General features: G+C 38.0%; 1 protein-coding gene across 8 annotated transcripts in view; it reads right to left on the bottom strand.

Moving 5' to 3' along the window:
* Positions 1-3,223: 3,223 nt before the first annotated feature.
* foxp2 (forkhead box P2) overlaps positions 3,224-13,608 on the bottom strand; it is a 91,174-nt gene continuing 80,789 nt past the window's right edge. For all 8 annotated transcript variants that reach the window (XM_083528197.1, XM_083528196.1, XM_083528195.1 and 5 more), the window contains 5 exons: positions 13,466-13,567; positions 11,037-11,158; positions 10,641-10,710; positions 9,612-9,826; positions 3,224-4,138 (listed from right to left, as the gene is read on the bottom strand). In XM_083528197.1, coding sequence (XP_083384323.1) covers positions 3,994-4,138; positions 9,612-9,826; positions 10,641-10,710; positions 11,037-11,158; positions 13,466-13,567 — 654 coding nt within the window. In that variant the 3' untranslated portion in view covers positions 3,224-3,993. The remainder of the gene's footprint in view (positions 4,139-9,611; positions 9,827-10,640; positions 10,711-11,036; positions 11,159-13,465; positions 13,568-13,608) is intronic.

Below are 13,608 nucleotides of genomic sequence, written 5' to 3' on the forward strand. Positions count from 1 at the left end.
TAAAATACGACTGTAAATATCTTGGGGTTTTTTTTGTTTTTTTATCAGGCACTCGAAAAGAAATACACGATGCAGTGTATCAGCTGGCCAAAACCCCCTGATCTCTTCGGTCACATCTAAAATGCACTGTTAAACACACAATGGAGTCAGAGACACAAATAAATGAATTGAAGATGTGCTGCTTTTCCAGGAAGGCCACAGTCTAGCTCTTAAGTAGGCAGCGTTAGGCCGTGTTCTTCCAAGATCACAAGATCAAAGTGGTGGACTGAGCCGAGTAGACTGAGGAAAATCTGTCCTGTCCATGGTCTCTTCCTCAGATCTGCTCTTCTAAACAATATTCTAGGTGCTGGAAGCTCAAACAAAGACATGATTAAACATTAATTGTTTATTGTATACTTGTATACCCCTATCTCCCTCTCTCTCTCCCGGTTTTTACAAATACTTTTTCAACATCGCATAAAAGCATAAGAGCGGCCCGTTTTCCACGTGGTACATAATAAAACATATTAAAGATGACTACAAAAAAGCAGGGACTCCCTGATGTTGGCGGTGGACAGCGTTTCAAATCCTAGTTTTGGTCCTTTATTTTATTCAGCAGTGGAAAGCCATGAATACAGAAAATAATAATAATAATAATAATAATAATAATAATAATAATAATAATAATTAATAATAATATTAATGCCTGTTACAATTCTCCATCATGATCTCTACTCTCAGAAATTATGGACACAGTACACGTAATGAAAAAATATAAAAAAAAATGAGTTAACCTTCAAAGAAATAAAGGGAAAAGAAATCACCAATTACATAATTTTTTTTTCCTTTTTGCTACTGTCCCAATTTACCGTATACACAGAGGATCATATTCCCCATCATCAAAGAATGATAGTAATAGAAAGGTACATGACTCAACGGCCAGACATAATGTCCCATAACGTATGCACAGAGGTACAAGCAATAAATACACACATTAGGTAAAGCCTTACAGCTACGCAACGCAGATGCAGGAAAAAAGCAGGTTTGCTATTCTCAGCAAGCAAGATGACAACAGTAAAAAATCATGAAAATCCCAAAAAAAGAAAACACTGATCTTTTAGCTTAGAAAAAAAAATGTCTGGTAAATTCATGAATCCACCAACATTTTTTTAATCTTTTTACATAATATGCACAATTATCAAAATACAGACAAAATCATCCCAGAAAAAAATCCAGACAATCCTAAATCTAGTGGAGGAGCAGATTGCAGATCTGGAGGTCTTTCTGGTATTATGTGCAAGCAACAGTTGTAGACGTTTTTATTTCATTTTATTTTTTTACAAAACCCATGCAAAATCTACAGGTAATATGCATTTTGTGGTTGAAAGTTCATTTTTTTCTCCATCTTTCCCAGAAACAGTAGGGCTGAGGAATGCATATTTTATGCATTGTACACTTAGGCCATCATCCTGATCTTTTTTTTTTTTTTTTTTTTATTAAATCATATTTCCAGTCCACCACATGAGTTTAGACATGCATTTAAAAAAAAAAAAAAAAAAAAAAACCACAATATCCCCTTACAGGATATTACTTATATGTTTACATAATCATTCTACAAATATTCCAGGACAAACTGTGACAATGCAAACCTTCCATCTCTGGCATTGGGAATGTAAACTGTATTGGCAATGTTGTATGGAACAAGTGGAGGAGAACATGATGGCTCCTGTAGCTTTCTATTAACTCATGCAATCTGCCTTATTTTGTTCTGAAATCATGGTGAAGAGGTAGAACCTTTTAGAAAGCCTTTTTGGATAAGTGGGAGAACTCTTTTTTTTCAAGAAGCTGCGCCCTTATATTTGGTGTGATAAAATTAACATGAACGTCATCTTCAAGTCAATTTCCAGCAAAGAATGTGGGATAAGCTTTGTTCCTGTATCCAGCTCCTTCTTCGAGCTGAACTGGATTATGTGTATCTGCGCTAAGCTAAAAATAACAACCGGAGAGCAATAACTGCACGTTCTCTTGTGCACAAATTATACTTTTTAGGTACAATATTTGTCGATGTTTTAGATTGCGTACGTGACCTGAACGAGGACAGGAAAAAGTCAGCAGAGTGAAAAATGCTGGACTTCAGTGAACCTTACAACAGCTTTGTGTGCTAGCATCTCTTATTTCATAAAAGAGGAGGCAGAATTTTGTGTAACTTTGGTTTGACTTGAAAACAGAAATGACTGTTAAAGCAACAACCCCTTTTCTAGATGACATTAGCTGTGATCGCACGATACACTAAACTCAAATCTGACAGAAATGTTTTTATCTCTACAGAGAAAACACTGTAGTCTCTCTTAATAACCTACTGTATGTGGATAGACATGGATTATACAATGAGTTCTATGAAGCAAAGCAAATATCATCTAGAAAAAGTTTTTGACATCGAACTCCTCTTTTATAATGGCTATTTTATTTGCTTATTTTTTTGTTTTTTTTTAAAAGATAACCAAGCCACATCATTTCAACTTGAAATCATGACGTTTTTTGGCTTTACTAGATATCTTAAAGTTTGGTTCCTACATTTGTAGTTTCGCATTGACACGGATCGGAGAAGAAAACCATACAGATAGAAGACATGACAGATCTGACAGTCTCACTGTACAATACATTTCACTAGTAACAATAAAAAAAGAAAATAAAAAAAAGGAGACATTGACGTAAAAATAAAAAAATAAAAAATTATATTATATATATATATATATATATATATATATATATATATATATATATATATATATAAATGATGGTATATATAATATTATATATAGAACAAACACAATTCTTTTCTGCACTTCCACGGACACACAAATGGTTGTTTTGATCCATGTCTAGCTGCTCTCTACCGCTAGCCAGGCTACATGCTCTCTCTCTGGACCAAGTAAGTGGTCAATGGGAACTTTCCAAATAGAATTAAATAAAAACTTCAAAATCACTTTCTTCTGTCTTATCTTTGCACAGGGCTAAATGATGCGATCCCAGAGGTTATTCAAAGGTAGTTAGCAGAACTAAAACAGAAAAAAAAAGCTTCTCTTTGTACTAGTTAAAGTCACAGAAGGATGACCAAAGAGTCTGGTGGCTTCTGTCTAAGCTATTGGCCATTGATAGTGTTGGCTTTGGTTTCTAGCTGTTGCCTGTGACTCTTTGCACGTAGACAGAGCTTTAGAACAAGGAGGTAAAGAGACTAGAGAAGAGAATATGCAGAAATGCACTTTTTTTTTTTCCTCAGCATGATGCTTACACAAACATTTACATTTCAACTCAGTTATCACATTTCACTTTTTAGCACAAACAGAGATAGAGAGACACTGGAGACTTTTTTTTGGACAGCTGCAACAGTCTTGATACCGCAGGTCTGTTATTGGTGTGATGTTAAAAATGGCATTTACAGTCGGTGGTGTTGTAAACATAATGAAAAAAAAACAAGCTTTGTAAAAGGAACGAAAAAAAAAGCGAAAAAAGACAAAAAAAGAAATACTGTTTAAAGCGTTCAGCAACATACAGGCAGTGACACTAATTTCTGGTACTACTCCTGTGCAAATAATAACATAGCAACAACTTGAATTGAACCAGCAATTGTTTCTAACATCAGAGACTACTGTGGGTCGGATATTCACAAATTTTAACTTTTTGGCAGTATATGTGGCCATCAACGTTTCTACAGAAAAGACTCGAGTTTTTTCATTCTGTTTTTATGTCCATGAATCTGCTGTGCATGGTATGAAGTGGCCAAGCAATCTGAATGAAATCTTGTCCTATTTTCATTTAAAAGGCAGACATCTGATGCCTGTTCTCATGCGGTCCTCAAAGGGCTGTAAGTGTTTCTTTGGGACAGTCTTCTGGACACTTTCTAAATAAATATTCCTCGCTTTCATCCGCTGCCTTTCCGAGGTGGTGGAGTGGTTAGAGGGGCTGGCCGCTCAGGGTGGGCAAAGTCCCAGCAAACGAGAGAGGAGAGAAACGTCACTCCAAGTCCTCTGATAGGTTTCCCTCCTCGAGCTCTCGTTCCTCATCCAGCTCCGGACTGTGATCGGCTGTTGTCACCAGTGACATTGGACAGTCATCATCGTCCATGTTGAGTGGCTCCTCCTTGACGTGAATCGGAGGCCTGGGAAAAGTAAAAAACAGTAAAGGTTTAATGCCCTGAGTTATACCACAGACATGTTGAATTCTCCATTGTGATAAGTCAGAACGATTCATTATGTATCACAGGTTATAATTTCTTAATAACCAATTATTAAGTATAAAATTATAATTTAGTAATAACCAACTTCTTATTAACACATAAAAATGTATGTCAAACGTCTTATTGCTTTTGCATTTCTGGAAGTCTCCAGATTAAGTATGTTTTCTGAACAGTCAGAGGCTAAACTGTACGCCGGTAAAGTTTATACATGGGAAAGTGTACAGGGGATTCACAATTTCTCTGTAACAAAACAACCTTTTTAAGATGCAATTTCAAATTATTTTCAAACGAGAGAAAAACTGTGAAAAATTGTAACTGTAAATAAAAAAGTATTATCCGCTTTAATAATAAAAAAAAACAAAAAAAACAGGCAGAAGAACACTTTGTGAACATTGTGAACTGATGCAGGGAGACTAAAAAAGAACGTGAACGACAAATCTTTTTTCAAAATCCTTCCAGTAAGACTCCAACAAACTGATTGCAAATTCAAACCACCTTAAGACTTTTCTCAGTTTTTTTTTTATTTTGTATAAGAGCAAAGCTTTTGATACTTAAAGTTTACTGATCGCACCTGGTTGGCAAAAAAAAAAAAAAAAAAAAAAAAAAAAGCAGCAACCCCATTATAAATAATGGAGAATTTCTCATCCCCGCAGCCCCTGGAGCAAAGGGGGAGTGAGGCTTTTTTATCTTGTTAATAGAACGTGCAGGCCTTCGTTAATATGCAGAGGCTGCAGTGGCACTTCTTGAGAGGAGAGAGGACCTGCAGCTAGGCTCTTCCATTAATCAACTCCAGTCCGTCAGTTCGCTCGGACACTATGATCCATGTTTTTAACTCCAAATGGATGAATATCTTTACTGACTGTCAATATTCGGAGCGGAGAGGGAAAGAAAACCCACAGTGATGCTGTTAGCAAGCACCTTCTTCCCCCTGCAATAAAAGTGTGGAGTAGAGGGTGGAAGTGGGGCTACTAACAAGAATAATAACGCTGTCACACACAAACAAGGCTTAACATGATCCTGGGCCCTTGGCAGGGAAAGGGGTTTGTGCTACCATGATAAATCTGACAAAACCTAATTATTTCTGACACGTTGGATGCATCAGGAAATCCCGCCAGACTGTGAAGAGAGAGAGAGAGAGAGAGAGAGAGAGAGAGAGAGAGAGAGAGAGAGAGAGAGTAAAAGAGGGAAAACCTTATCAACTAGTCTCTGTATTAGAACATGTCTGGCAGACATCTCTTGGGCAGCACTCATCAATGACTGGGGAGCTTTGAATTTGAAAAGAATTTGAAAAGGTACAGATTGCTTTAATATTCATAGCAAAATAAATTAATATTCAGAGGATGGTTACTTTTGATAGGAGAGATGTTGTCTGGTAAAACCAGTGGGTTTAAAACTAGATTAAAACATGCTCTTCTGAGGGACCCACTAGTCTTAGATATATTGTATGTACTAAAAAATTATACATATATACTGTATAAAGTGGATGTAGCAAAAATTCACCAGAACAAGCTTGTAGAGTCTGTAGGGGGTAAAATGTCTAGGGAATTCATATGACTTCTACCACTAAAGAGTTATGATTTTACAGGACAATTTTCACTGATATAGTAGTCAGTGTGTGGTATTGCACTGAACATAACTGGACATTCACTTTAGTGTCCTTGCTGGGTTAAACACAGGTCCCATCATGACTGTTTATTGTTTTAAATAATGAAATAATGAAACGCAATGCAACAAGGATACCGTTGTCTTTTACATTATACGGCATTTCCTTTTTATAGTGCGTTTGTGATCCATTTCTAATTACACCTATGACTATTTCTACCCACACAGCAACACGTGTGCTGTAAGCGTGTCTGTAAACATGCATTATAGCGATATAATGTAGAATGGGGCCATAAAAACTCCCATTGACCTGCACCTCAGCTCTTCGCTTGGCTCTTTTAAAGCCACCGAGCTCACATTTATCATGCCATAATAAACAGGGCTGCAGATATAGGCCTAAAGATATTACGTGGAGACAAATGATCCTGGGCCATGGCAGCGCTACACTGGCCATTAAGCTCGACACAGGCCTTTAGCCTGCATGTGAAGAAGCATGGCTTACAGCTTTCATTTGCATTTATTACAAATCAGTATCACACTCGTGTTCTTGGAGGAGGGAAGAAAACGATTAATGCCTTCTTCACTGTATTAAGACATCAGGACGAGTCATTTAGTGGTTAATGAGAGGCTCACATTAGCAAGCCATAAGCTGGCAGCAAATCTACACTGTATATGGCTGTTTGTTTATCAGGACATGACTTCCACATCTAGGTATCTTAAATGGTGAAAAAGTCTTGATTTCTCTTATATCTGATTTAAATGATACAATTTATACAGTATCTCACAAAGGTAAGTACACCCCTCAAATTTCAGCAACAATTTTAGTTTTTAGTTTATTCAAATCTAATCTAAATAAATTTAGCATCTTCTTAAGGGACAATACTATAGAAATCAAACTTGGATATATTTTAGACAGTCAATGTCCAGCTTGTATAGCAATACGGATTTACTCTGAAAATAACACAACATACAGCCATTATTGTCCAAAACGCTGGCAGCAAAAGCAAGTCCACCCTAAGTGATAACAGCTGTATGGTGTATAACCTTGCAAAGCCACATGTCCTATTCATCATGTTAATTTTTTTTGTCTACTTGACAGGACCATACAAATTTGTGTATCTTGTATTAGAGCAGTTAAAACTTGGTGCTTTAAGTACAATTCTCTCATACTGACCACTTCAACACTGCACCTCATGGCAAAGAAATCTAAAGATTCGAGAATTACAATTGTTGCTCCACCACAAAGATGGCCGAGGCAAAAGGAAGATCGATAACACCCTGAAACTGAGTTATAGTACAGTGGCCAGAGTCATACAGAGGTTTTCCAAGATGTGTTCCACTCGGAACAGGCTTTGCAAGTGTCGTTCAAAGAAGTTGAGTCCTCGTGCTGTGCGTCAGGTGCAGAACCTGCTTCAAAAACAGACACATGAGTGCTGCCAACATTGCTTTAGAGGTTGGAGAAGCGGAAGGTCCACTTGTCAGTGCAGTCGGACCATACACCACACACTGCAGCAAATCATTCTACATGGGCATGGTCCCAGAAGGAAGGAAGCCACTTCTGAAGCTGAGATGAGATAAACACAAGACAAGATAAACTTGCTTGGCTCAGATGGTGTCCAGCATGTGTGGCAATGTCCTGGTGAGGAGTACCAAGAAAATTGTGTTTTGCCTACATTCAAGCATGGTGGTGGTAGCATCATGATTTGGGGCTGCATGAGTGCTGCTGGTACTGGGGAGCTGAAGTTCATTTAGGGAAACATGGATTCCAACATGTACTGTGACATTCTGAAGCAGAACATGAAGCCCTTTCTTCAGAAACTGGGTCAAACAGCAGTTTTCCAACATAACAATCCCAAACACACCACTAAGATGACAACTGCCTTGCTGAGGAACCTGAAGGTGAGGATGATGGAGTGGCCAAGTATGTCTTCAGACCTGAACCCTATTGAGCACCTGTGGGGCATCCTCAAGTGGAGGATGGAGTGCCATGTGTAAATATATTTATATATATATATATATATATATATATATATATATATATATATATATATATATATATATATATATATTTATTTATTTATTTTTTTTAATCTCTTTCTTAAGCATACTTTTAAACAGCACATATCCAAATTTCACACCTGATGTAGCATAGTCAGTGTGTTTGTTACTTTGTTCTCTGGGAAAAGACACATTCATTATTAAATACATCTGAAAAAAGCCACTTACAAAACACAATTCTTCCATTTTGTAGTGGCCATGTAAAGGAGATACAACATCTGCCACCTTTAATGTCCAAGCCAAGACCAGGGAGAGAGAGAGAGAGAGAGAGAGGGGAGAGAGTGAGAGAGAAAGAGAGAGAGAGAGAGAGAGAGAGAGAGGGATGGGGGGAGAGAGCAAGAAAAAGATACTCAACTGTCCATTATTAAAGATTAAATAACCTGAGGGACTAAATATTCTGTCTGACTTTCAGATTTGCTCCAGTTAATGCTCCTGCCCCACTTCTTAACCTAACATACAAACATACACCTACATTTAAGACCCATTTAGGTAAAAAGAAAACAAACATCAGAGAAACACTGAGCAGCTTGGTCATACAGTTTATATCACTAACACACCTGTATAGAAATCCTGCATTACAATGACAAGGGAATGAGTCAAACTAAAAGACATTTCATACAGACTGGCTGCGGGTGTATATACATACCTTCATACACACATGTCTGCATTTATATTCTATCACTCTTTGTGTGTGGGTGTGGGTGTGTTATGTGATAGTGTTAAGTGTCCTATCTTTGGCTCGGTAAACATGGTGCAGTGACATGCATGACATCACTGATTAGTGGGGAGCACATTCTCTACATCCACATTCCTCAAACTCACCACATGAATGTTTAATCAGCCTGCTCTCTCTCTCTCTCTTTCTCTCTGCACCATTAAAAAGGATGGAAAGGCAAAGATTTTAAAGTAATTAATGATACAGTTAGCTGCTAAATATTAATAGGAACCGTCGTGCATAAAATATAACATCTAAACCTCTACAATGCAGACTTTAGAGTAATTAAACCTGAATCTATAATAAGGATTGTCTCTATTTATAGGTTTGGGGGACAATTGGACAGTTTATGGTAAACTTAACTTGGTGTCCAAAAAAATAAACAACAAATCATATAACCACTTATGCATTTCACAGGGCCAGATTCAACTTCATCGCAACCGCTAGTGTACTCACAGCAAGGGAACACTCATTTTAACACTAATAGGCTTGACCAATGTGAGTTTTAAATATTCTCTCTATATTTGGGGCAGGGAATTTTAAAGAATGAGAATTTCCGGTGTAGTTGTGTGAACTCCGCAGTGGATTTTGAATACTAATACAAATATCACATTTTCACACATACATTCTATATTTATAATTGTCACGATGTGTGTTTGTACTGATTGTCTGGGGTCAATCCATCAACAATTCTTTTTATGGTTTCCAAATGCAGACAAAAATGAATCACCAAAAATATGAAGGGCATATTTACATATGTGTGAATGTGTTAACTTATCCTGTGGATGGTTAGTATATTTTAATTGTAGAATAAAACTGTTGCAACAATCAGTGAAGTTATCCAATGACTGATGAACAAATAAATGCTACTGAAGCACATTTGTTTCCGTGTTGTGTATTTTTGTTCACCGAAAATGTTTTTTTATCTTCAGTCTGTCCAGTGCTGTATGTTTTCGAAATACTAAGCCCTTTTGACCGGAGCATCTGCAATATGCAACACATGTAAATGTAGAGACTCACATGTGGGTGTGTGGGGAGTAGGCGGGGCTGCTGTGACCGTTAGTGTCGAGGTGGTCGAGGGAGCCGTTGAGTTCGTCGTGGAGGCTGCTCTGTAAAAGGCTTGGTGGGCTTCTGCTCAGCAAACCTGGAGGACTGCCACCCATCAGACCTGATGCACTGCTGTTCATTAAGCCTGTGTTACCCAGCAAGGGCAAAGAGGTCTCTGCCAAAGCCGCCTTGCAGGACACAACAGACAACAATATTAAGAGTCATGTTATTGTCATGTTATGGAGTTTATTGTGATGAATCATATAAAAGATTCTCTGAAAATGTTCATCTAGCTTGTGTTTGAGTTCCATAAACAACTTCTTTAAATAGACAGACAGGCCTCAAACATGCAGTGGGGGAAAAAAAAAAAAACCATCAAGCATCTACATTACAATTCAACTGCCTGAAACTTTACCTGAAACTAGCAAAAAAATAAAAAATCTCCTGACATTTTTGCCTCCTGCACATTAAAGTTATATATAGTAATTAAAATTTAAAATTTTTGCCATGAGCGCCTCACTGCACCAACATTAGGAAGCCAAATCATTTATGACAGCTGGGATAAATATTAATGCTTATGCCCTTGCATTTGCACAGGCTGCTATCAATCTGAAGCACAGGTGCAGAAAACCTGACTGGCAGAGAAGCTACCTGCCTTTGCCACATGGTGTCCTTCTAGACTCTCAATGCTTTTCCTATGCCAGCCTGGCTCTCACACTTACAAGTGCACGCACGCACACACACACACACACACACACACACACACACACACACACACACACACACACACACACACACACATGCACGTGCGTACATGCTGAAGAATTATTTCTTCTGCTGTTCAGACTGTAATTATAAGAATAGAAAGAAGCATGCACAAACTGTGTACTGAGGCAGACGCTAAACGCTCACGCTAACTCTCTATGCACAGTCACTGGCTGTCTCTTCATGATTTGTGTGTATGAGTGTGTAACACCAGTAATAGCTAAACTGGCTGCTCACCTGCAAGCTCGCATTAAGAGCTGCTCCATAACCCAGACTTGGCGGCAGGTTCTTCACCAGTGTTGGGCTCCTGACCAAAACAAAACACACACTCAGTTAAAACAGTGCTTCTACAACAAACATCATACAGTCTTCCTCAAACTTACTACAAATGGAGGAAAATATATCCAATCATTTTTACATTTGTAACAAAAAATAAGACAGTGATAAAAAAATGCTTGATAAGAAGCTTCAGTCTGATTTTGAGTTTAATTATCGCTAAAGTACAGATTCCAGACAAACTATAATTGTTCATTTTACACAAAGGATTTAGATTTTATGGCCATTCGTTACTTGACCCACATCCACTGATTTTGTTTGTGTGTCAGAAACTGAGAAAAGGACAAAGGGCTGTACCCTGTTATCTTCTGAGATCTGCGTTTCTGGTACTCCATCTCATCCACTGTCCACACTGCACCCTTCACATTCTCCACCCGCACAAAACACTTATGCAGACTGAGGTTGTGGCGAACAGCATTCTACAACACAGCAAAAAAATGTCCCAATGGGTAAAAAACAATTTAGAATAAATACTGGGAATTAAATGAAAATAATACACCAATGTTAAATATTTAGTGTAATGCAATTAAATATTCATCTCTAAATGTCTAATGTCTACATTAATAATGTCTATTCAGGTGTATATATATATATATATATATATATATATATATATATATATATATATATATATATATATATATATATATATATTATATTACTAAGGCATTAGTCTGTGCATATGCTGAGATGGTCACTATTAATATCCAGAAGGTCTTTGAATTGACCATAACCCTCGCATGGCACTTCTGACATCTATTTGTGAGAACATACCTATATTTAAATAACCAGGATTATAAAAATGACCCCAAAACACATCTAAATGCATAATTAAGAGGGGTGCTTGAAAAGAAGGGTCTCCTATATAATAAAAGAATCGTATCTAATTAAAACATGCGGCAGTGACAGCCAAATAATAACCATGCTTTAATATTACAATTTTTTTTCATTTATTTTGCCGACTGGGTTTTAGTGATTTTGCTCTAAGAAAGGGATTCTATAAGACAGGAGAGTGAAAAAAAAACTCATAAGCAGATCTCGCATCTGACCTGAAAATCCCAGGATTTGATTGATCTTAATGCCCATGGCTCTGAATATGATAATTTTAATATTAATGAGCAAATGAGCAGTTTTATTATGCATGCTATATAGTTATAACTAATAAGCTGCCGGGTTGAGAGCTGGATCCCCAAGCTGAGCTGATGAGACCAAGCGGAGATATTAAATCACCTTTCATTCCTTTTTAAAAATTCTCTCAGTTAATCAAATGACAAGCCCATCACAGCCTAGCCTTGTAGAGGCAGCACAAAGGAACAGCCAGGCTCAAAATGTAAATATCTCAGCACCGCTATTGTAAAAGGAGGGGCCCAAATACTCCTAATGCCAATCCATTGCTTTTTTGTTCCACTCATGGCCAGAATTAAATATTTTGTGATAAGGAGGGAGACTCTGCGAGCCTGTTTATCGGTGTGAGTAAAGGATATGTACACAGAGAGACACTATAAATTGCACTACGCTATCATTTACAGCAGCTTGTAACTAGTAGCTTGTGTTTAGGATCAGAGAGTCAAGCAGTAAGCAGCTGTCTTTGATCGTTTCTGTGCAAGACCACATACAGTAATGGAGTCGCAGCACTGTGCGATGATGTACAGGGAGCTATTGCACACCCTTGTGGAGCTGTAATCATATACCAGCATCATTAGCAACCCAAATCCAAATTAATTCACTTTGCTAAATCTAGAGCTGGTGGATGCTTAGCATGCTGATGAGAGAGCTCGCAGACTTGCTCTGAGAAAGGGCTGTTTTTTTTTGTTGTTTTTTTTACTCAGGCAGGCAAATTCTATAAAACAAAATAAACGAGCACATTGCCAGCTATTTTATCGTCACAAACAGCAACCCTGTCCAAAAAAAACAAAACAAAACTAAAAACCCTGCAAGGCCAAAGACATTTTTAAACTCCTTGTCTCCTTTTCTTGTATTTCCCGAGACAGAAGAGACAGACATTGTAGTTGTTGGGACAGGGATACAAATGAGAGCCTTTGTCCTGGTAAATAAAGAACGCTTCCATAGTGACAGCAGCATTTACTTAGTGTCGGACAGGCCCTAACCTCTCTTTCTCGCTGTATATACATGAGATATGGAGTGTACAAAGAACCGCCCAACAACGGCGCAAAAGAAAAAAACAGCTCGCATCTGAAAGGCAAACAACCATCTTTCAAACTAATTAACCAATAATATGCCAGAGAAGGGGGTGTTGGGGCTTGGGGGGGGGGGGTGTTGGGAGGTTTTTGGGGGGTGGGGGGTGGCGAGGGTGAGAAGGAGTGTGCAAGAGAGAGAAAGAGGAAGAAAGAGAGGAAGGAGTAATACACTGCATCTAACAAAAGGTGCTGATGATTGAGTGTCTGGGTAGTAATTAGCATGTCAGAATGCACACCTCCCCGCCAAGTCTCAGCTATTAATTGCACCAAATTAGAAAACGATATCAGAGGCCGAATAATTCTTTCACTTGTCATTTTTCTAGAGCAAAGAGAAAGATAGAGAGAGGAAATTTGCCATTTTCAATAGGCAGGTTAAAAAGAAGGAGGGTGATGCTAATGTATCCATGTCATGTAAATAAATGCCCGTTCAGGACCTCCGTCTCTATCCAGTGAACAGGCTAAGGAGGGGGGAAAAGAAAAAAGGTAAATACATGCAAAAAAAAAAAGCGAAAAGGAGTAAAGTGTTACCTTCCAAGTGGCAGCGTTGCGTCTAAAGTAGGCAAAGGTGCGCGTGAACCAGCTGTAGATTTCATTAAGTGTTAACTGCATGTCTTTCGAATCCATGATAGCCTGCAACAAGACGCCACCACAGAGCATTAGCTCGTTTAGCC

Source organism: Silurus aristotelis (genome assembly GCF_946808225.1).
Source record: "Silurus aristotelis genome assembly, chromosome: 24".
NCBI classification, from domain to species: Eukaryota; Metazoa; Chordata; class Actinopteri; order Siluriformes; family Siluridae; genus Silurus; species Silurus aristotelis.